We start from the raw sequence: 21,817 nt of genomic DNA, 5'->3' as shown, positions 1-21,817 counted from the left end.
AGCAGAAATCAGGAGGAATGTGAGGGAGAAATTTAATTCTGATCTCTGCCCCCCTCTAGTGTTTATAAATCATACCACACTTAAATCTCTGGTGAGGTCAAACCTCGAACCCATTGATTGATTGATTCAGGAAGGAGCATTTCTGCTGGGGTTTAAATAAGAAAAAAAACCCTCACCTTGCATTCCACGACACTCTGATCAGATTCACAGGTAACGTAAATCTCGTCCACTGCTCGGCGCAGGTTGTCGAAGAGGAACGCCCAGTACCGCGCTCGCAGGTCCACCTTCCGAGGCTGTCTGGCTTTGGTGGGGCTCTTTTCTGCCACCTTGTCCAACAAGGCACCGGCTGTGCCTTTACTCTCCACACCAGCATTCTGTGGAGACAGGGCATGAACCACACATTATCGTAACAATAACAAAGTTATTACAATGTCATGTAAATCTCTTAACTGTTTACATATGCAGCAGCCACAACATTTTTCTTTCTTTTATTGAGACAAGGAGTGCAGCTGTTGTATTAACTTATATTACCAATACCAACCATGCATTTAGAGCGATTTCATACATAAACCCAGTATTTTCTACCAGAGTGAGTCAGAAGGTTTTAAATATTAAAATGAAAACCATCAAAATACATGGCAACTTAAAGAAAATGATAGACGTAGTTAAATAGCATTTCACTTGTGTGGTGTGGTTGGTAACGTTCACATGAGTCTCCTGCAGCTTTTTGCACAGTAACAAATATCTTTCTGCAAATTTTACAAACTTTCACAAGAACAACTGCTGGACGTTAGGTTATTGATTGGAAATCAAGAGCATTTCACACTACAATTAGTACTATTCTGCTTTTACAACTTTTTATCAAAAGAACTCAGCTTCTCCATGAGCTTACAACAGCTGTTAGCTTGTCAAGCAGTGCCCTCTGGTGGATGCAGATGATTCTACCAACCTGTTTCTTATTCCTTCGTTGACCAGAGTTGATCCTCTGAACCCTTGAACTGCCACTGGTGTTGTTTTTGGACTTTGCTATGTGTAAAAGAGAGAAAAAAGCTTATAAACAAAGTCTAAACACACAGTCTAGTTAACAATCAACATGCTCTGATGGTCTCTTATCAAAACACTTTTGGAGTTGATTTGACTGAAATGTATCAAACGTGCAACAGTAAAGAGATGCACAAGACAAAATGTATTCAGTTATGCCATATCTTTATAAACCAAACATACATATGGAATAAACTGAACTGTGGCAGTTAAAAGATTTCTGAAGAGAGAGAGGGAGAGCCAGAGCAAAAATGAGAAGGCCCTGATGGGGATTTCTGAGTAGGTTGTCCAGAGAGAAACTTTCAATACCACATTGTCAAGCAGATAATAATTATGCAAAAAATGCTGGATGGATTAACACAAAACTTGGTGAAGGAATGTGGTATGGGTCAGAGAAGAACCAATACAATTTTGGTGCAGACATTTTCACTGATTTCCAAGAAAGAATTCAAGGATCTTAATGAAGAAAAAAAAAATCAGGCACATAAAGAAGATAGATATCTATGAGTGTTCGAAATGTGGCGCAGCTTGATTGAATTAAAGGTCCAGTGTGTAAGATTTAGGTGAAAGGGATGTTTTCACGAGTGTGCTGCATGTAAATCTTTTGAATTGTGGTTTTCTTTACCCTAGAATCTGTCCTTCATGTTGAAAAACTTTATATTTACATCGAAGGGGGTCCTCTCTATGGAGGCTGCCATGTTTTTCACAGTCGTTCAAACTGGACAAACTAAAAACCTTTAGAGTTTTTATGAAAACTGAAGCTGCCACAGGTTCTATGTCATGCAACATGCAACTTCACCACTACATGTCACTAAATTCTACACACTGTACCATTAAAAGGGACTGGTGGGCCTTGGATGAGGTATGTTCTCTATTTAGTGCCATTCTAGTTTTCTAAATATTCAAAGATCATATAACAAGGATGATCACAAACAAGCCTATTTTGTGAATTGGGTGTAAACTTTGATCATTGTGTTCCAGCAGGTACTGTGTTGCATCTAGCAGCTCTGTCTGTGAGAAGGATCAAACACTGTGGTCACTGTAAGGCAGTTGATAAATTATTCCACCGCAAACATCTTCCACTGAGCCAAAGAAACACCTAAAATAAACATCACCAGAAACACCCAGTTTGACAAATGAAAACATTACACTCAATTTCCTCCTGTGATTATTATATGAATCTTTAACATATGGCAATAAAGAAAGAAAGCTAAATAATAATATATTGGCTGTGGACACGGAGTTTGTTTTGCGTGCAGCCACCGACCTTCCTCCTCTTTGTTCTCCACGGGAACACTCCAGGCAATGAGATTTCGAGCAGCACGGCCCTCTTCTGCAACTATCTTCCGCACTTTGTCATGGCTGTTGGAGCGCTGGAAAGATGCCTGCAGGGGAGACAGAAGACATCAGACCACAATTAGATGTGCAACTGATCGATTAGATGAAGTGACTTCCAATGTGATATGATCTGTGGCCAAAAACAAGGCTAATATCACATTAGGGAATTTTGCATGGTATGTTGCAAGAAAAACACAAGTGACTTCTGTGGAATAATGGACATGAGGCTGAGATGACCCATGTTGTCCACCAAGTTCACCACATATTGTGTCACATTATGGGGCTTAAGGCAGAAATGAGGCCACTTAAAAACATCATCACATTAGTTGAATAACCTGATTTGTGGTCAGTTTAAATTAGTTTTGTCAAAAAAAAATTTTTTTTTTATTATTGTCAACAAATCCTATGAAGACACCAAAACAAGTATTTCCTGAATAGGAAAAGCCTGATATACTATAACCCACCATGATGTCACCCATTGGTTTGTGAACTGCTGTTTTGAAGCCTCAACTTTGGGCTTTTTATCCATCTTTTTTTTTTTTAACCAGAACTAACCATATTTGGAGGACAGAGCCTGACTCAGTTTTTCAATTACTTAAAATAAGTACTAATTGCGACTAGAAAAAGAAAATGTAAATTCATAAAAATCTAAACTTGGTTACATTATTCCACAAGAGAGCATTCCGATATGTTGTTTCAAATATTAGTCCAACCCTGGTATGAGGGTGTGAGCAAGGGTTGATGCCACAGCAGAGCACACATTAAACATACTGTGTAAAAATTGACAAGAAACAGTCACAGGCAGAAGCTCTTAACCCGCTTTGTTCCCAGAATGCATCATGGTTGACCTACACATTGAATATGCATCAATGAGCTCGACTTTAACCTCGGGTGCAGCAGACACTGTGGACCAAAATAAATGCTGCAGATGTCATTCTTCACAGCTTTTACTGATGTAAAATGAAGATGAAACATGGCATCAACATGTATCCTGTATCCCCATCACACAGAGAAACATAAGTTACTGTAAATCTCAACAATCATAATAACAACTGCATTTTTACAAAGCAATCACAAAACACTTCACAATTCACAATGTACCCTGTGCCGTCCCCTGTATCATTTGCCTTTGTAATCTCACATCACTACAGTTTGACTCCTGGCAATTTGGTTACACAACAATACAGAAGCTAATAACTAGATGCTCATCATTGTGGATCCTCCACTCACTATGCTCCCTCTTCCAGCAGAATGGCCTGCACTGCTTCTCTATAGTGTTCATGAATGATTTAAATTTAAGGGTGACAGAAATCCAGACCAAAACACTGCTATTTCAGTAAGACGTGGTTTCAGATTTAAAATACATCACTACCTCTGACTGACACAAAAAAAATCGAGAGCTAGCTCTCCTCTTAAGTGAATGAGTCATGGAACAAACCGTTCTCTTCGTCCATGGCTGTCTCTCACAAGCAACACTATTCAGGCAAAAAAGCATATCCCTGCATGATCCCTGCATTTGAATGCACAGTATGAGGGATACAGTTCTTCTCTAAGGCTTTGAGAAAACAAGTGAGAATTACTCCTTTGTTTATGTATGTAATGTTTTAGACTGTACTTCAAGGGTATTAGAATAATGTGAACATGGCTCATTAGGCATAACACGTGTAGAAACAGCATGCGTGTATTGGTCAGATACTATTTAATGTCCCTAAGGGAGATATCCAGCTGACCTACTTTTGCCGAGCAAAATTCTTAACATGTCGAGTGGCCTGTGCTTTATTCTGCCGAGTAGAACCAGGCTACAAAGAGATAAAAAGAATATCAAACAGCACAGGTTCTGCTGATAATGAGAAAGAACTAGCGAGGTGGGTCAGCATCAATGCCCCATCGTGCATATACACGGTAGATATTTACTCTATGTTTCCTGAGCTTGACAGCCCCTTGGAGGAGTGTTGTGAAAATACCCTTCTCACAACTGATGGCTGTCTGAGAGTGGCAGCCAGAGGGGGAAAAAGGGATTAAAGCAACACTCTCTTGATCCACTTAATCAGCTGCAAACAAGCTGTCTCCTGGTCTGCACAGTGGAATAATAAGATAGACAGTGAAGCCCAGCTCCTGCTTTATTCCCTGGCCAGGCAGTCCTACTTCCACATGCACTAGAGAGGGTGCTTATTTTATAGACTGTGCTGAGTAAGGGGCGAGTGTAAGGTTTCCCTTTGGCATGGTCTACAAACAGTTGCAAGTAGCAAGACAGAGGGTGATCTCTAGCTCATTAGGAAAGACACAGAGGAAAAATTAAAAGATTAGAGGGTACATACAGAGTAGAAGTACAGCCTGTGAGTAGGTTCCTCGTCCTTGTCCACCCCTGACATACTTTTGCAGCCCACTTCAGGCAACCTGTTCCCCCTCACCAGCAGTGCCACTTGTGCAAGGTGACATCGTCATCTGACGGCTGGACCAAAATAGACTCCTACTGTGTAGTCCAAACTGCTATAGCAACTTGCCCAGCTGTGTCAACTCCTCTCCCAGTAGCGACTGAAAGGGACAAGTGCCCTGCGGCCCAGGCCACTTCTTAGGCCCACCTCACTGCCTGCTGCTGCTGCTGCTGCTGTCTGTCTGCCTTGCACCCTCTTCTGCAGCTTCCTATATTTAAAGCATCTCTGCACTGCTCCCCCTGCTCTGCATCCGAGCCGCCAGTCTCACTCTGTTTCTCATCTCTCGCTCTCTCTCCACCACAACACTGCGCAGTCATGTGCACACAGCAGGCCTGCCGCTTGGCCCCCCCAATGATGCCAGTGATGAGAGTATAGCTGCAGGCACAGTAAGTGTGTGTGTGTGTGTGTGTGTGTGTGTGTGTGTGTGTGTGTGTCACTGAGTGATGCTCTGGATCTGATTGGTCTGGATGCACTTGATGATTCATGGGCTGCTGGGGCGACAAAACAAAACACATGGTCTGACTGTGTGTGCAAATGGAAACACACACTGCAAACTTGCTAGCCACTGGCACAATAAGAACACACAGGATACCTCGTCATCTGTCATCTGATGCAGACTTCAGTCTCCTGTGAGCCTACACACCACTCCCCCTAAAGTCACAACCACGCTTTAATGATGACATGACGAACACATTTATACACACAAAGACTTCACAGATCACTTGAGCCCAATCACACATCTCACAAGGTCATTTATCATCCTCAGCACTGAGGGAGGGAGAAACATCTCAGGAACCCAGGAGGCCATCAGAACTGACAACACCACACCTCCAGAGGGTAAGGTGACCTAAAAACGCTCCTTCACTAGCAGAGCAGCTAGCTAGGCGAACCCCTCCTCAACGGTCCAGACACTTAGCTCAAGCTTGCTAGCAGGACATCTTTGTTGTGAGGTTTCCAGCTCTCTAACGACCCGTGTCTCACCTTCAACGCGGATGTGGGTGTATTCTTGCTTTTGCCTCCTCCATGCGAGGAGCCGGGGCTGTTGCTGCCAGACCTCTCCCTCCCGTCCCCGCCTTGGCTAACCCTGGGGCCGAGGCGGTGCTGCCCGGCGCCGCGCCGTCGACCGTCATGGCGGTTGTCTTTGGACATCGACCCGCGGTGCGTTTTGAATGCTCAGGCGGCGATAAAGGAAAGTCTCCGGTTAAAGTTGATGGACATTCATGCCAGACGGCTAGGACAACCTAACCAGGAAGTCTTTTCAGTTGTAGTTCTGACTGGCGTTGGGCCCATCCAATGAATTCACAGTGACACGGAAGCAACACGCGCACCAGCCAATCAGATACAGAATAACGGGTGGGAAAGATTCTCACTGGGCGGAACTTCAGACGGTCTACCATGGCAACCATGATGATTGGGCGGGACGTTTGTTTGTAAAGTCAACTACACAGACCAAACAGTGAGCCAGCCTTCAAAATAAAAGCATTGTTGGGGAATAAAAACATTTCGAGTGAAGAGAATCAAGCTCACTACACCAGTATTCATACTGTTCACTAGTTCCCGAGGGCCGATCATTACATGCTATGGCGTCATATGCTTACGCTAATTGTAACTGTACACAGCTTATAGTAACAGTTTGTGGGATTTCTACTATTTATCCAGTGGACAATGACCCTGATGGGCTCCAAAACTCCCATGTTCATCCATCTCCTGTTGCAATTTGTAGTTACAGATAACTTAAGTTAAACTAGCATAGCATAATACAAAGAGATGTTTTCTTACCCCACATTGCCATAAATAGTGTGGACAAAATCATACAAACAACTGTAACATAAGACTTCAACAAATGACCATACATTTGAATCAGAATAACTGAAAGGGGTACAATTAAAATTGAACATTATAATCTTTTTTAAAAAGGTAGAAATTATTATATGGCTGTTGGCATCAGTTTGACTTTAATGTGTCTAATAAAATTCACCTTTTCTGCAGAATATCAACATCAGTGGATCCTGTATAAATAGCTAATAGGTCAGACCCCCAGACCTATTTAATGTATTATTTTCTGTTTATAATGTGGAGCATCATATTCCAGAAGTATTCAGATTTTGTAGTGGGATGTAGTATGTGTGTGTGTTTGTGTGTGTGTGCTTATAATAGCTTCATTCAGTAGTTTCCATTATAACATGACACTAATTTTGAAGTTTAAACCCGGAAGTGTTTAACTCCAGAATAAAAGAGAGTAAGTGATGTCATCATTTGTGTGGAGAACCTCCCGCGGTAATAACAACATCTTCTCACGTTAACACATTGACATCATCTTCAGCATCGTCTCAATAACTTCAGGAAATGCTTGTTTGTGATGTTTATAACTGTCTCTATTGATTAGACTAATGTTTCAGTTTTACCCTCAGATCTGCTGGAATGTCTCTGTCTTGTTCTCTCAATCGTTTTCAACCCAACCAGGAACTAAACACAACTAAAGCAGCGTCAGTTGTTTTTTGGACCAGTTTCTGTGAAGTCGTCCGGTTTCATTATAACTCAGCACGATCGAGACTCACACGTTAGGTTTAGTTTGTCTGAACTTTCACCAGCAGATGGCCACAGGGTCACTCTGTTGAGCTCTGGTCATTTTATGTTTCACCAGGGACGTTAACCCACTAAAAGCCTTTTGCTGTTTGTTGCATTCATTGTGTTGATCAGCAGATGGCGTCCTCTGCACTGCTGCTGTTGCTGTTTCTCCAGTTTGGACTTGGACAAACTCATAAGCATCTTCATGAGGATCATTATATTGGCCAGCAGCACAACCCTGAACACGACCTGAATGTCCTGCTGGGAGATGAGGTCATTGTTGATTTTTAATATATTTATTTTTTACACTCTTCAGTTTCATTCATCACCTGCTCACTCTGTGCTTCACTGATTTCCTCCACCTGTAGGACACGGAGGAGATCAAGAAACTTAGCCCTGTAGAACAGAGGAAAAAGATGATGGAAATTGTAAAGAAGATCGACACAAACGCCAACAATCTGCTGAGTGCAGGTACATTTATGTTTCATTCAATTTTAAGAAAGATAGTGAAGATGAATATATCGGTCAATATATATATATATATATATATACATATATATATGTATATATATATATATATATATACTAAAAACAATTTGCAAGGATTCCTAAAATGTTTTTATCAAACCCTTATGACAAATAAATGTAATTGAGGCTTGACAGTTTATGCACACATTTTATTAAAAAGAACTATAAATTAAAAGAAAGTGTAAATACAACCGAATGTATAGAACAGAAATAAAATATAATAAAGAAAACAAACTATTTTTTACAAAAATACAATCTTTTGTGCATTGAATATTCTGTAAAATAAAAGTTTTTATTTGATTTATTCCTGTGTATTGTTCAGATACCAATATCACATCAGCTGATTATATTGATAGCGCTCTTTTAAACTTTATGCTCATCCTGCTCTGTGTTTTTTTTCTCCCACAGAGGAGATTACACTGTGGATTCAGCACGTCTACAGAAAATATGCTCTGGAAGATGCAGAGGAGCGATTCCCTGAGTTTGACACTGACAAAGATGGTGCCGTTACATGGGCGGAATACAACACGGTTGCTCACGACCAGCTCATCAGTTTTGACGACAGCACCGTGCTGGAGGATCCAGAGCAAGAGTCTCTCAGACACGTAAGGCTCACTTTTATCCTTCAGTAAATATTCATACTGGGCCACATCCTAAACCATGTGAAATTAAAACAGGCTCATATCTCCTTTAGCTCCACCTGAAGGAGAGACGGCGCTTTGACTTTGCCGATGTGGACGGCAGACCCGGCCTTAATGTAACTGAGTTTCTTGCCTTCACACACCCGTCTGAAGTGGATCACATGGCTGTAAGACAAGTTTAACTTCCTTTTACAAGAGTTTCATATCTGTTTCATGTCACAGTTAGATAATTTAAATATTTTCTCCAATAGGATTTCGCCATTGAAGATGTGTTGAGTGAATATGACACAGATAAAGATGGATTCATCAATCTAAGTGAATTTATTGGAGATCTCCGTGGTGATGGTGAGGACACCGAGATTTTTTTAAGCATAGAATAATGTGTTACTCAATTTTTATCACCAATGCAGAGTTATCACTTTATATTATTCTTAATCAGAGGGTCCCCCTTCACAGTGGGAGATTGAGGAAACTGTGCGGTTTAAAGATCTCTACGATCAAGACAAGGACGGCAGGTTGAATCGAGAGGAGCAGCTCCGTTGGGTTGCGCCTAACAGCTACGGTTCAGCAAGAGAAGAGGTAAAGCCACATTTGATAAACCTAAACAGGTTAAAACTGGATTGAGCTTTAATACATATGATGTATTTGGAGGATCCCTATTATTCATCATCTGTGATATGAGGATAAAAGTTCCTCTTTGTTGTCAACAGGCTCTTCACCTCATCAAGGAAATGGACAGCGACGGAGACGGACAGATCTCACAGGCGGAAGTTTTGAAAAATCAAGAGACGTTCATGAACAGTGAAGTGACAGACTATGGCAGACAGCTGCATGTATCACATGATGAATTATAACTGCAGTTTCTAAGCTTGTTGTAGAGTTTTATCATTTGATTCCACGTAGATCTAGTTTTACGGTAACGTAAGTCATGCGATTCACTCTCTGGAGAGAGATGTCCACATCGGAGTGTGATCAGCGTGCAGAAGCAAATGACATTGACAAAATAACAGGAAACATTTATTGCAAAATGCCCAGAGTGGTTTTCAGAACCTCATATACATAGAGACTTCTCAAAATAGTGTGTGTTGCAGAGATGTTGTATTACACAGGACAGCTGTGGTTCTCAAGATTTTCATGTCATGACCCCCCAGTGTAATCAGTCTGCTGAAAGTGTATCTCTGCACTGTCGTCTGCTATGATTCTTTGCTTTACATTTTTGACTTCTCACTGTAAGAGTAAATTAGTCGTAAGGCACATGATGTGTAGTGTGATAAACAAATTTTTTTCTCTTCAGCTGAGCGATCAGGCAGCTGTTGTGTGGCCAGAACACAACATCTGGCTGCTCACGGGGTCGTTCTTGAAAGTTTCTTTAAGTGCATAAAGCCAGTTTCCCAATTGTTAAGTTTGTTGAGTGAAGTAAAACATTTTTGTCCAAGCTCTAACTCCTGTGCACACAGACTTTGACTCTCACAAACACACTCAGTAACATCCATTCTAAAGCAGATCTTATTACTGGTTAAGGCAATTTGATATAAAAATCAATTCCCTGTCTAAAATATGCCATTTCATTTTGACGACCCCAGAAATGATTTTGCGACACCCATGGCCGTCGATACCTCAGATTGAGAATCACTGCCATACAGTAAAACCACTTCTTTAAATTCCACACATTTTTATGTTCAAACCAACACTTCTGTTAATTATCATGAAAGAAATTGGAGTTTGTTTGCTGTGTATTTGAAGAAATGTCACCATGGATCATTTTTCCTTGTCCCTTTGAACAAAGTGAAATGACACGAGGATCAGCCTGACACGTTTCAGCTCTTCCTCATTTAAATCAAATGAGTTAGTAAGTGTGTGTGGCTGTTTTAAGGCTGGTTTCCTGAATGTGTCATGATCTGTTTCATTCTCATGAGCCGCAGCCGCAGCAGCAGCAGCAGCAGCCTGTTTCCCTGCTGGGTTTAGTAAAGTGACTTAAAGTTGAGTGGATTCTGAAGCAGGGACTGTTTTTACCCCACTGCCAAGATGACTTTACAATTTAAAGATGCCTTCTGGGTGAGTTTGTGTCATGCTATGAATACGCGCTCTTTTTGTTGTGTTTTTAAGTTGATCGTGAGTTTTGACTGAGGTGTAAAATGAGCTTTGTGTTCAGTATGTTTGGTAAAGTTTTTTTAAGTTTTCATTCTACTGTATCTATACCTTTTATTTGGTCTGGACAGTTTTCACTTAAGATGCTCCAGGTGGATTATCTGTAACATCTGTAACTACCTTTTATTTCAGTGATGTGAGCAAAAACACTGCTTTTTATCTTTGCAGTCATTCTACAGTTTCAAAAACAGAAGCTAAGGATTTCTTTGTCTGTGCAACTTTTTTTAATTGCGTATGAAGGTTTTCTATTCAAAACCCAGCAACATCCTGCCACAATTTCCATTGCAGATGAGACACCAAAAATAGTCTCAATAAGTAACTTATTATAGCTAACATGGTGGCAAATGTTTGATCTTTATCATCACTTCAGATACAGATCAGTACAGGCCAATCTTTTCCTTTTAATGTGTTTGTGATGCACTGTTTCTGTACATAAACCCTATTAAATTGTGTGTGACAGTGCAGCACACCAAAACTCAAAGTGTCAATGTCACCTGTTACAGACACAGATCAAATTTAACACCGTAACCATGAAAAAAGAATCCAGAACTGGTTGCTGAGAATGAACAATCAGTCGAACTCTGCAGCTTCGGTTTACTGCACGGCACTGTGCTTCCTTTTCCTCTTTATTAACATCCTGTTATCAGTAATTCTGTGCAAAATGTCAATCACTCATATCATAGAAATATCAGCATCAATTTTATTTCCACATTAGTCAAAATACTTTTATTCAAGTTCACTTTTTTCGCTTGGTGGTTTTCTATTCAGACCACAGCAACCCCCTGCAATAATTTCCATTGTTCGTGAGATACCAAAAATAGTCTCAGTGAGTATTCAATGATATCTCGTCATATCGTCCTTTGGATCTATGCATAGGTCATGTGGGTCTATTTTAAGATATCAAACAATATGCAGCATCAAAACGTTCTTCCTAGTTGACATGAAACATTTTGCATTTACCAGATTGATTTTTGACTTTTACATCAAAATTGAACACTGTGCAAGCTTCTCTGAGAACATTGTCTGGTATCTGTGTAACTACAGGGAGTGGACTTCATCAGCAATTGTGGGTATGAGACTATAATTCAGAGGCTTAATGATGGCCGACGGACGTGCAAAGACATGGAGGAGCTCTTGAAAATGAGGTGGGCTCAAACATTTGGGTAAATCGCACATGAATGCAGAGATTGGCCTCGATGACGTGTGGTTCACCTGTTTTGTGGTTGTGCAGGGCAACGGCAGAGGAGAAATATGGCAAGGAACTGATCACCATCGCCCGCAAGGCTGGAGGGTTAAATGAGATCTGGTAAGTGTGGGGGTGTAGGATTTGAACATCAATGCCCTCATCAGTATTTCTTCCTCTTCTACATTTCAGTACATTACATTTTAGTATATTAAGGCCCCCCTGTGTTCCTTTTGTTTTCACAGCACTTTGAGAATATCTTTCGATGAAATGAAGAAACGTGAGCACAGTTTTTGTTTCCTGTATCATTGTTTAACGGCGTCCATACACGAGTTATTTTTTTTCATTGATGTGTTTTGGTAATTTATTAGAAATTGAGAATATAGGAAACTTGCACATTCAGCTCTCTGGCCACCTGAAAGACGAGGTGAAGAGGATGGAGCAGTTCAGAGACCGACAGAAAGAACACAGGAAAAAGGTAAGCATGATTTTTCTCATTTGCATACACAGGAAATCTATAAAGAGAGATTTTTTTCTGATGATGACAATGACCTATTTTTTTTTTTTTTGGAACGTATACATGATCCTTTAGTTCGAAATCATAATGGAGAAGGTCCAGAAAACTAAAGTCTCCCTCTACAAGAAAACAATAGAAGTAAGGTCAATTCATATTATCTTAATGTGCAAGAATTGTCTCTCTTTTCAGCCATTAAATGTTTATTATATAGTTAAATTTTGAGGCTTATATTTTGTGTTGGAGGTATAATTTAAGTGATTAGAGAGGCATTGCTCTGCTGACGTGTGAGCGGAAGACGGTTTTGCAGATATGAAGAGTGAATATCCACATTAAGGACCCCGATACCATGCTTCTCTACTCAGAAGAAGGAAGTGAGCTCTTGGTTGCTGCAGTTTGTTTTCCTGCCATCCTCCACACCACCACTCCCCCACCCCAAGGGTTCATAGAAGTGTGGATGAACAAAGCATGTGTGTTTTGGTTTCATATGGTTTCTATTCTGCTTCCCTCCCAGTCTAAAAAATGCTACGAGCAGCGCTGCAGAGAGGCAGATGAGGCAGAGCAGTCGGCTGAGAAGATGGGCAACACTCCCACAGCGACACCCAAACAGATAGAGAAGGTAAATCTTTGCTGGGGTGTGTGTGCGTGTGTGTCATCCTTCCATTGTCATCTAGCGACTGTAACTTCACTCCTACATCTTGCTTCCAGCAGCAGAGAAACATTCGCTTTTATGCAGACGTATGTGAAAACAGCCTTATAGAGTCAACCTCTGCTCATAAAGCATTGTACACAGTGACAGCCAAACATCCCAGTGTAAATATAATAATATTTTAATATAATTAAAGTATTAATCAATTAATTAATTAATACATTTCACATCTCCAAATCCCCCCTACTTCTGTCTCAGTCTTTGCATTTTTCAGGCAAGCGCCACATTTATTATTTTTTATGATTGAAATGGTGAAGAATAGTTTTTATGTTCATGAGAGGAATAAGAAAATGTAGTAACTATATTGTTGACTATACAACTGTATGTGCTATTCATTCTTTTTGTACACAATTTAAATGTCCCTAACATTTGAAAACACTTCATTATCAATACTTGTTTTTAGCAAATGCTAACTTCAGATACAGTTGTATTTTACACACTTAAATACCATTAAGTAGAACATACATATAGTTTTGCTGTTGTTGGCAAATGCGATTTCTGAAACCACACTGACAGTTGGTCCAGTTACTCCACAACACTTTGAGAAATTGTGAAATTCATTCATTTTTGACATTGATTTAATCATTTCTGTTGTGGGTTTTGCTATTTAATGGAATTTGCATCAATCATGTAACAAAATGAACTAAACAAACAAAAAAACATTGCAGTTTATTGGGAAAACTACAGGTTTATGTCATTTTATAATTTTCCTACTTTTTCAGATGAACAATAAATCTAAGCAGTGCAGAGAAGCTGCTGAGGAAGCTGGTAAGGACAAAATAATGAGATCTACTATGCCACCAAAAACATTTATCTGATCTGTTTTGTAGTACACTGCAATTCATTGTTTTTTAAAAATGGTCGCATTAATTTACATTTCATGGAGATAGATATGGGTTGAGATATAAACCGATATACTGTGGTTTTGGCATATGTAATAATAATAAATGTTATATGTACCTTCTCTTTTAAAAAATTGTTTTCTTTTTGTCTTTAGAGAAACAATACATGTCAAACATTGAACAGCTTGACAATATCCGTCAAGAATGGGAGTCAACACACATCAACACATGTGAGGTAAAGTACAGAGGTTCTGCTTTTCTCCTCCTATAGTATTTATCAGTTGAGGAATATACACTAGAGCTTAACACATCTTAAAATGTACAGACTTGAACCAAAAGTGGTAATACCCGAGTGCTGTTTTGTCAGTGATATTGTGTAATACTTCCTATTATCAGAACACGGTATGAGTCACTCATCTATATAAAATGTTTCTGGGCAACTGAGCCTCCCTCCTGCCACGCTGAGGAGGCAGCCATTCTACATTATTCAGCAATTTATGGTCGTTGAAACACACACACTTCTATCTTTTAGAGGGCACTCATTGGCATAATGCATTCCCTCGCCCCTTAACCTAACAACAGATTAATTGCCAAACCCTGACCAAGAACTAATTCAAACCCTAACCCTTAAAGCAAGTTTTAACCCTCAAACAGTGAGGACAGGAAAATATCTCCTCATAGTTCCAAAATGTCCTCACTCAATTGTACTCAAAGATATAAGTTCACACACACATATGTACATTTCCTAAAGACTTACCCTAACCCACTTACAAACCTAAATTGAATCTAACTTAAACAAGTTTTAACCCTAACCCAATTTAATCATTTACTTGGGGACTTGCTTTTTGCTGCGGTTGTGCAGGTGTTTCAGCAGCAGGAAGAGGACCGCCTCAGCATACTGAGGAACGCTTTGTGGGTGCACTGCAACCACTTATCACTGCAGAGTGTGAAAGACGATGAGGTGGGTGCAGCCGTTGTTACGCATCTGTACCAGACGCTGCCTCATTAAGCCCTTCAAATACATTGCAAATAACGGAATCTCATTGAAACTGCTCCTCTAGTGTTACGAGGATGTGAGAAACACACTGGAAAAGTGTGACATCATTACAGACAACAACTGCTTTGTGGAGATGAATTACATTGGCTCGACGCCCTCGGGTAAGGCATACAACCTGCAGCCTTCCTGGTTTGGATTTGAATATATTCTAAGTTGGAAATTTGAATATTATCTCACAGCTAGAAAAAGATGTTGCATTTTGCATTAAAGCAAGTTTTTTTCCCCCCAGCTCCAGTTGAATACCAGAATTACTACGATAGGGACGCTACAACTGATAGAAACGGCAGTGCTGGATTTGTTGGAGTCATGAAAAGGTGACACAAGCAATGAATGACAATGAAGACAATTAATGAATTTACTGCATGATTTTTTTTTCTCCTACAAGTATTAATTTGTGAATCCTTTCAATATTATTTGTAGGTTTTCAAGTCTTTTGCAGGGAAATTGTTCAACGGGCTCCAAGCTGAGCATCAATGAGCCAGTTGCACAAGCTACTGGTAAAGTACAAAAGTTATTACACTGTAACACTTCGATCTCCTTTGAGATGACAGTGTGAAAAAGTGTGACAAGCACATCATCATTCTCAGCACAGGGTGTGAAGCAACTGTGAGATACATACTGCTATTATTCTTTACAGCAACAAGGGGTAACTGAAAAATTAAAGAGGAAATGCATTTAAAATGCATATACACGCACACTACCACAAACATTACCGACACAACAGGAGTTTGTAACTCACTATGCCACCAAAAGCCACAACAGACAATCACCAACCTGAGGTGAAGGGAGGGAAGACTCTCAATCTCCCACAAACTAAAACACCTTTTGAGTTTTTATGACAATTAAAGGCTACCACAGTTTCTTTTACATGTTTGGAAGGAGAGGGTGAGGTGAGGGGTGTTCAGCTGCAACATGCAATTTCAACACTATATCACAAAATTCTACACACTGCACCTTTAAGTGGCTCCACACAATAGCTGAACTGATGCTTATTTCTCACAATAATCTCCACAGCAGAGACGTCAGAGGAAGTGTATGCTTCCATTCCTGGTCAAGTGTCTCAACTGAGCAGTGAAGAGTACACGGTCATATATGACTACGAAGCACAGGTCAGCATCTTCCCTCTGATGTCAAACTCTCTTCATGAGACACATACAGAAGTTCTGGCACTTGTTCACTTAGAGAATAATCTCGAGTCATTATTTCTCTGTTCAGGGGGATGACGAGCTTTCTGTTTCTACTGGGGATGTTGTGGTTGTTACGGATCAAGGTCAGGACGGTTGGTGGATGGTGCAAAGAAACAGCCTTGCTGGACTGGTTCCAGGCTCTTACCTCGCTAAAGAATGAGTTCACCTGACAGTCATATGTAAGACTTAATAACAACTACACTTCATCAGCTAAAAACGTCTAGTAAAAGTGCCACTCTTTAAAGTCACCTTATGGTTTAGGATTGTCTGACAGCAATTAACACAGACCTATGCAATCATAATCATTTAAAAGTGTGTACTGTCTCTAAGGTTGTAGAATGGAGAGTTATTTATTGCTGTGGCACATACTCATATAACTTTACATACCAATGCCAGTTGTGTTTACCGCTCCTCAAAATCCAGACAGCTGGTTGAAACTGATATGTAGCACTGCGTTATGTTCATTCAAATAGGGTCAATTGAATTGTTTAAATTTTAAGCCCTACCTTTTTGGCTGAATGTTGTATCTTGTATATAATTCCTATGTGTAATGTTTTGTTTCAAAAAGCTAAAAAGAACATTTGTTTATGCATGAGCATTTATTTGTCTTACTAATTCTGTTTTTAATTATTTTAGGCACCACCAACATTGTCATTTATTAAGTTATTATGTTAAGGCCTCTCATCACAATTTTTTTCTCTCTAATGGTCAAATTACTGTGGAGTACTATTCTTGAAGTGTACTATTGGACCAAACGACAACAGTCCGAAGGAGCTGAAATGCACTTGAGCACTATTCTATACTTGGCTGAGCAGTCTTCTTTCTTTGGTTCACAGGTGTCTGGTTACTGCGAGTAACTCGAGTTTTATCGAGTTACCAAAGCGAGCTCCTTTTAACACAATATTCTTCTCATATGAAGGCTCACAGTGTTTATTCAGTGGTCACAAAATGTTCGGTAAAAAGATATAATAAGGTCTTGTGAATCCAATTATATTTACACGTATATGTTACATAAATGTTTAGCCCATGGTAAACTTGAACCTTGTCTGCAGACCAGTTCTTTCAGAGGAACCAGCCAATGAATGGGTTTCGGTCATAATGGCTAAAAAATATATATATATATATATTATTGTAAAGTTGGGAAATCCTTAAGCCAGAAAACATTTCATTTCAAACTTTCACCTCACATTTTATTTACATTCTCAGGTCCTATATAATCAGCAAATCAAATCCTATAACTATCTCCAGGAGATTGTTGGAACAGAGACAAACAAAACAACTGAACAGGAACAAATCTATCTCGTCTCCAGTATGAGTACTTTAAATATCCAAAAGGGATTACATGGTTTGATTCTTAAACGAAAGATCGGCTAATCCCACACCAGGTATGTTTAATGCTTTACCACTGACTCTGTGGAGTGATAGAATACTGCTGGTGAAACTAGAAGTCATAATTAGAACTTAAAGTAGTAGTATAAGAGGAGTAGTAGAAGCAGTAGTAATAGTAGTAGTGGAAGTACAGGGTGACATTTTACACTCTTTCATTCAAGTACATGACAAGTTTAAATACAAAATATTTCAAAGCCATACACAGTGCAAACTAATGTATGAAGAAATGACCCTGTTCATATCTTACTCCGTAGATGACTTTAAAGTTTGGTAAGAATGATGATTAACACCCTGATGCCATCGTCAGAAACAAAGATGGCTTTCTGCATCTCATCGACCATTAGACTTTGGTCAAATGCTTTTTTTTGTTGTTGGAAAAAAATGGGCAAGGTATGGTGAGTAACTTTAGTGCGGTTAGTGTGGGGATGTTTTTTCATGCTCTCACTGAAGACATGTAAATTCTCAGAGAGTGTTATGGTATTGAATGTGTTCTCCTTTATGCATAGGTGCCCCCAGTGATTAGAAGCTCGTAAGCAGGATCTCTGCTCCTGCGGCATAGCACGACACATGTACACAGCATCCCCAGCATCTAGGAGAAAGAGACAACATGTCTGATTAGTGTTATAGCTTTGAAACGCTTCACTGTAGTTGTGCAACGATGGTGCGCTGCAAAATGCACATAGTGAAAACTCTGAGGTAACAAAGTGAAAGTTAAAATACCTGGATGGCAGCAAATGTCAGGGCGGTCCAGATGATATACATCATGATCTCCTTCAGCTTTTTCACAACCAGAGCCTCACAGCCCTATACACACAGAATATGTTCAAACGTATGAAAGAATGAAGATATTCAGCTTTAAAAGGAAGTAGTCTTTAATATGAAAACTTGACTAATATAAAAAGAACCTTACTTCTTGGTAGAGATCTTCAGGATGAGTTAGGGACCCCGTGCAGCTTCCAATGTTGGCTTTGCAGCAACTGATGGGTACGCTGTTGTTTTTGGATTCTTCATACCAGTGTGTATACTGCCAGTCAGAGTAATTATGGATCCCACAGCACTGGAGCTGTTCAATTGTCAACAATTAAAACCATCAATTCTAAAAGCCACACAGGTAAAACCTTTATGTTGGTGGTGATAATGGAGAGGAGATTTCTGTCCTCACCTGTCTCTGCACATAGTCGATGGCACGGCTCTGAGCATTGCTATTGGTGCCATTGTACTCATCATACACTTTCTTGATTGTGCTATTGACTTCACTTTCAACCTGTCAATGGATTAGGGGGGTGAGTCAACACATTTGTGACCACATCCTCCTTTAACATGATGGCAAACACAAGCAGATTAAATTAGGTCACCTATCTCTTAGCATTATTATCTAGTGTTGGCAGAAGAGTCAATCAATGCCAAGAAAAACAAACTATCTCCTGATGTGTTTGTCTTCCTTACCTTTGCCCTGTAAATGTATCCTAGAACCACCACTGCCACTTCCGTCACGAAAACCAGCAGGAGAATAATCACAAACTAAGGATTGAAAGTGTAAGATTAAGTTTAACATAGATATTTACAAAGACAATACAGACGCTTGGGTAAACAAACACGCACTGCCAATTTGGCATGTACAAGTACCCTTCTTCATACTAAGTCCTACATTGTCCTTTTCAGTTTTGTGCTCAGTGAAACAACAAAGTGCTTATAGACCTTTTTCGAATTCATTCCCGAAGTGACACCTTGCATTTTCAAATGCTTAAAAGTTAATCTTTGATTAATCACTTCCACAAGATCCTCCTAAAATTGTGAACACTACTTTTTTCTACTAATTTAAAAACTGGTTTACTGACCGCTGTGAGTCCACAGTAGCTCTCTCTCACTGTCGCACAGCATCCAATGAGTCCTATTATGAAGAGGAGGGCTCCAACTGCAATGATGACCACAGCTGGGATGAAAGTATACACATCCTCGAAGAAATGATCGTAGTCGTCGTACGTAATGAAGACGTAGGCTCCAACATAGCACAGGATGCCAGCAGCGGCCTGATGGTGACAGAAACATCAGCATTTTATTCAAGCGTACCCACGAAGTAACACCTTCAAAAACGAAATGCATGCGGCTCCATACAGTTTTTCATCTGTTAAATGCCTTGTGATAATGTATGATTTGATCTGGTCCTATATTACGCAATATAATATTGAACATAACTCTACAATAGTACAAACTTCTCTACCGGAGTATTACCATATTGAAACTTTTGATAATCAGATAAAAATACTGAACTTTATTACATTACATTACATTTATTTAACAGATATAGTTACTTCACAGATTATGTTTTCACATATATAACTGCATAAAGTACAGGTAATATTAATCCATACATTATATTATATATTATAAACAACTTTTTTTATTGTAGAACAAATACATTCCTGTCTGCTACAACAAAACTGGTCAATAGAATGTGTTACTCTCCTGGTATGAAGCCACGTTTTCTCACAGCATTATTGATTATGGTGATATAATCACAGACCAGAAGTCCAGACACAGATCTTCATCCTTCTAGTTATAAATGGAGCAATAAATAATATCTGTGGATTTATCTTGTGACCTACTTGTTTAATGTGCAATAATCTTAGCTGGTCATTAGTTACTGTTTGTTTTCAGCTGTCTATCAGCTAACTATCCTGTATACTTTATAACACGTTTTTATTACATTTATTTTATGAAATACATTTAAAGAAAAACTCTTCGTCCTTGCTACATTCTACCTGGTTTCTCATTTGATTACCTCACTCATGTGTATTGCTGTCATGGCTCCAGGACTTTACTTGTTACCCTCACACTGAACTACGTTTTTAATGTATAAGCACTTTGACACAACTTCATTTAGCTGCGTGTTCATTCAAACTGAATGTTTAGTGTGTGTTCCTGCTCCGGGACAGTCTCTCGCATTTATTTAGGAAACTGTCTCTTAACTCTTCCTCCTGCAGGAAAACGAAATGATGCAAGTGTTGACATTACAACACACTTTGAGTTAGCTTAGCATCGCTGTGGTCTCTCTGCTGTTTGGTGCAATGACTTCAACCGGCTCCTCACAGCTCAGGTGTCAGAGGAGCGATAGTCACAAGATGTCACTTTGAAACGACAGTCGCCTCGTTTAATGGCGATGTCAGTGAAGACTAACTTGACCCAACATGTCTTCTCTCAATAACTGCACTGCTTTGTCACTCTTTATCGCCTCAGCTAGCCTAGCAGCTGACAGGGCACCTAGCTTAGCTTAGCTTCATGTAGCTAGCTAGCTAGCTGCTGCTGTGACGCACGTTGCAAACAGTGAGAAACCTGCAGACTCACCCAGAAAATCAGGTTGAGGAACACCAGCACCGTCTTCGAGGAGGTGATGCCGCACTGTCCCATCTTCAGCGCCGGGGATTGGAAGCTGTACGTGTTGGAAAGTTGTGCAGGATTCTTACTCAAACATGTCTCCACCAGACACACTCACTCCATGTCCCGACTCTCTGCGACACAACAGCGCCACCAACACAACCAGGACACTCTGCACACACTAACCTTTACTCAGTGTTTCACCTTCTAAACATAATGGTCTGTTTGCATTTTGCATTGTAGCTACTCTCTGGGTTTTAGAAGAGATATATGCAGCTTAATAAAAAAATCAAATTAAAACTAAACTAAAAGTGTGTTGGATTCAATCAAAATGGAAATAGGAGTGCTTTGCTGGCATCTAGTGCTGGGACCTGTAATTTGACTTGTACCTTCCTGTCCCACATAAATAAAACACGTGACGTATTGGTAGCAGTCTAGGATTACTGATGATATGAGGTGGACTGGTGTTACAATAAGATTCAAGATTTATTGTCATTCTAAAAACATGAGAGACGGAACAAAACCATGTACCGAGGTCCTGATAAGCAGCAATGAAATGGACCACTAGAATCTAGAAACAAAGCAGAAGCAGCAAATGAATACAATGAAATAAAACATTTAAACAACAGAATCTCAAGATAAACAAACACTAACAATACTAGTTGCAATCGGAGGTATAAAAAAAACAGTGGTCATTAAATCATCAGTGTGCAGACTTTATACATGACATATCTGCAATGGAGATTCATCAAGTATCCAGATTTTGTCTCTGGGTTGAATACAAGGGAAAAAATAATCCTCATGCATCCTCAGATCCACACCCAAAATATAACAGGTTCTTCCTTTGGTCATGCTCTACTCC

General features: G+C 39.7%; 4 protein-coding genes across 10 annotated transcripts in view; 2 read left to right on the top strand and 2 right to left on the bottom strand.

Moving 5' to 3' along the window:
* scaper (S-phase cyclin A-associated protein in the ER) overlaps positions 1–6,155 on the bottom strand; it is a 58,081-nt gene extending 51,926 nt beyond the window's left edge. For 2 of the 3 annotated variants that reach the window (XM_069528735.1, XM_069528737.1), the window contains exons 1-4: positions 5,796–6,155; positions 2,309–2,426; positions 950–1,026; positions 177–374 (exon numbers count right to left, since the gene is read on the bottom strand). In XM_069528735.1, coding sequence (XP_069384836.1) covers positions 177–374; positions 950–1,026; positions 2,309–2,426; positions 5,796–5,963 — 561 coding nt within the window. In that variant the 5' untranslated portion in view covers positions 5,964–6,155. Of the gene's footprint in view, positions 1–176; positions 375–949; positions 1,027–2,308; positions 2,427–4,697; positions 4,894–5,795 lie in introns of those variants that run through there. The other variant, XM_069528736.1, reaches the window with a different exon arrangement.
* Positions 5,436–9,993, top strand: rcn2 (reticulocalbin 2). Of its 4 annotated transcripts, none has more exons than XM_020078917.2 (8): positions 5,436–5,651; positions 7,518–7,655; positions 7,751–7,853; positions 8,319–8,515; positions 8,605–8,718; positions 8,803–8,896; positions 8,991–9,130; positions 9,262–9,993. In XM_020078917.2, the coding sequence occupies exons 2-8, from the start codon at positions 7,518–7,520 to the stop codon at positions 9,403–9,405; spliced, it is 930 nt and encodes a 309-aa protein (XP_019934476.1). In that variant the 5' UTR covers positions 5,436–5,651; the 3' UTR covers positions 9,406–9,993. The 4 variants fall into 4 exon arrangements, with proteins under 4 accessions (XP_019934476.1, XP_019934475.1, XP_019934474.1 ...); XM_020078916.2 differs by lacking the exon at positions 5,436–5,651 and adding an exon at positions 7,023–7,091; XM_020078915.2 differs by lacking the exon at positions 5,436–5,651 and adding an exon at positions 7,073–7,166.
* Positions 9,994–10,143: 150 nt separating this feature from the next.
* On the top strand, positions 10,144–16,789 carry pstpip1a (proline-serine-threonine phosphatase interacting protein 1a). Of its 2 annotated transcripts, none has more exons than XM_069528738.1 (15): positions 10,144–10,606; positions 11,744–11,844; positions 11,931–12,005; positions 12,128–12,162; positions 12,254–12,360; positions 12,475–12,537; positions 12,911–13,015; positions 13,828–13,873; positions 14,103–14,182; positions 14,810–14,908; positions 15,009–15,105; positions 15,234–15,318; positions 15,425–15,501; positions 16,022–16,113; positions 16,220–16,789. In XM_069528738.1, exons 1-15 carry the CDS (start codon positions 10,577–10,579, stop codon positions 16,349–16,351), a joined length of 1,224 nt encoding a protein of 407 aa, XP_069384839.1. In that variant the 5' UTR covers positions 10,144–10,576; the 3' UTR covers positions 16,352–16,789. The 2 variants fall into 2 exon arrangements, with proteins under 2 accessions (XP_069384839.1, XP_019934471.2); XM_020078912.2 differs by having other exon boundaries at positions 16,019–16,113.
* A 570-nt stretch (positions 16,790–17,359) lies between these two features.
* Positions 17,360–21,138, bottom strand: tspan3a (tetraspanin 3a). Its single transcript, XM_020078919.2, has 7 exons — positions 20,926–21,138; positions 19,419–19,610; positions 19,027–19,101; positions 18,743–18,844; positions 18,491–18,643; positions 18,301–18,384; positions 17,360–18,169 (listed from the first exon to the last, which is right to left on the bottom strand). Exons 1-7 carry the CDS (start codon positions 20,986–20,988, stop codon positions 18,077–18,079), a joined length of 762 nt encoding a protein of 253 aa, XP_019934478.1. The 5' UTR covers positions 20,989–21,138; the 3' UTR covers positions 17,360–18,076.
* Between the last annotated feature and the right edge of the window lie 679 nt (positions 21,139–21,817).

The sequence above is a fragment of the Paralichthys olivaceus genome, chromosome 7 (assembly GCF_024713975.1).
Source record: "Paralichthys olivaceus isolate ysfri-2021 chromosome 7, ASM2471397v2, whole genome shotgun sequence".
In the NCBI taxonomy this organism is placed as follows: domain Eukaryota; kingdom Metazoa; phylum Chordata; class Actinopteri; order Pleuronectiformes; family Paralichthyidae; genus Paralichthys; species Paralichthys olivaceus.
Note: the sequence above shows the minus strand (reverse complement) of the source record. Positions and strands in the feature narration are given on the sequence as shown.

What these genes read in the sequence shown, in the direction of transcription:
- tspan3a (XM_020078919.2), bottom strand. Translation starts at nt 20,988, where the DNA reads ATGGGACAGTGCGGCATCACCTCCTCGAAGACGGTGCTGGTGTTCCTC. An exon ending in GCTACTGTGGACTCACAGCG is followed by an intron (nt 19,102 to 19,418) that starts GTCAGTAAACCA and finishes TTCAATCCTTAG; the next exon opens with TTTGTGATTATTCTCCTGCT. An exon ending in TCGACTATGTGCAGAGACAG is followed by an intron (nt 18,644 to 18,742) that starts GTGAGGACAGAA and finishes ACAATTGAACAG; the next exon opens with CTCCAGTGCTGTGGGATCCA.
- rcn2 (XM_020078915.2), top strand. An exon ending in TGGAGATCTCCGTGGTGATG is followed by an intron (nt 8,897 to 8,990) that starts GTGAGGACACCG and finishes ATTCTTAATCAG; the next exon opens with AGGGTCCCCCTTCACAGTGG. An exon ending in ACGGTTCAGCAAGAGAAGAG is followed by an intron (nt 9,131 to 9,261) that starts GTAAAGCCACAT and finishes TGTTGTCAACAG; the next exon opens with GCTCTTCACCTCATCAAGGA.
- pstpip1a (XM_020078912.2), top strand. Translation starts at nt 10,577, where the DNA reads ATGACTTTACAATTTAAAGATGCCTTCTGG. An exon ending in CACACATCAACACATGTGAG is followed by an intron (nt 14,183 to 14,809) that starts GTAAAGTACAGA and finishes GCGGTTGTGCAG; the next exon opens with GTGTTTCAGCAGCAGGAAGA. An exon ending in CATTGGCTCGACGCCCTCGG is followed by an intron (nt 15,106 to 15,233) that starts GTAAGGCATACA and finishes TTTTCCCCCCAG; the next exon opens with CTCCAGTTGAATACCAGAAT.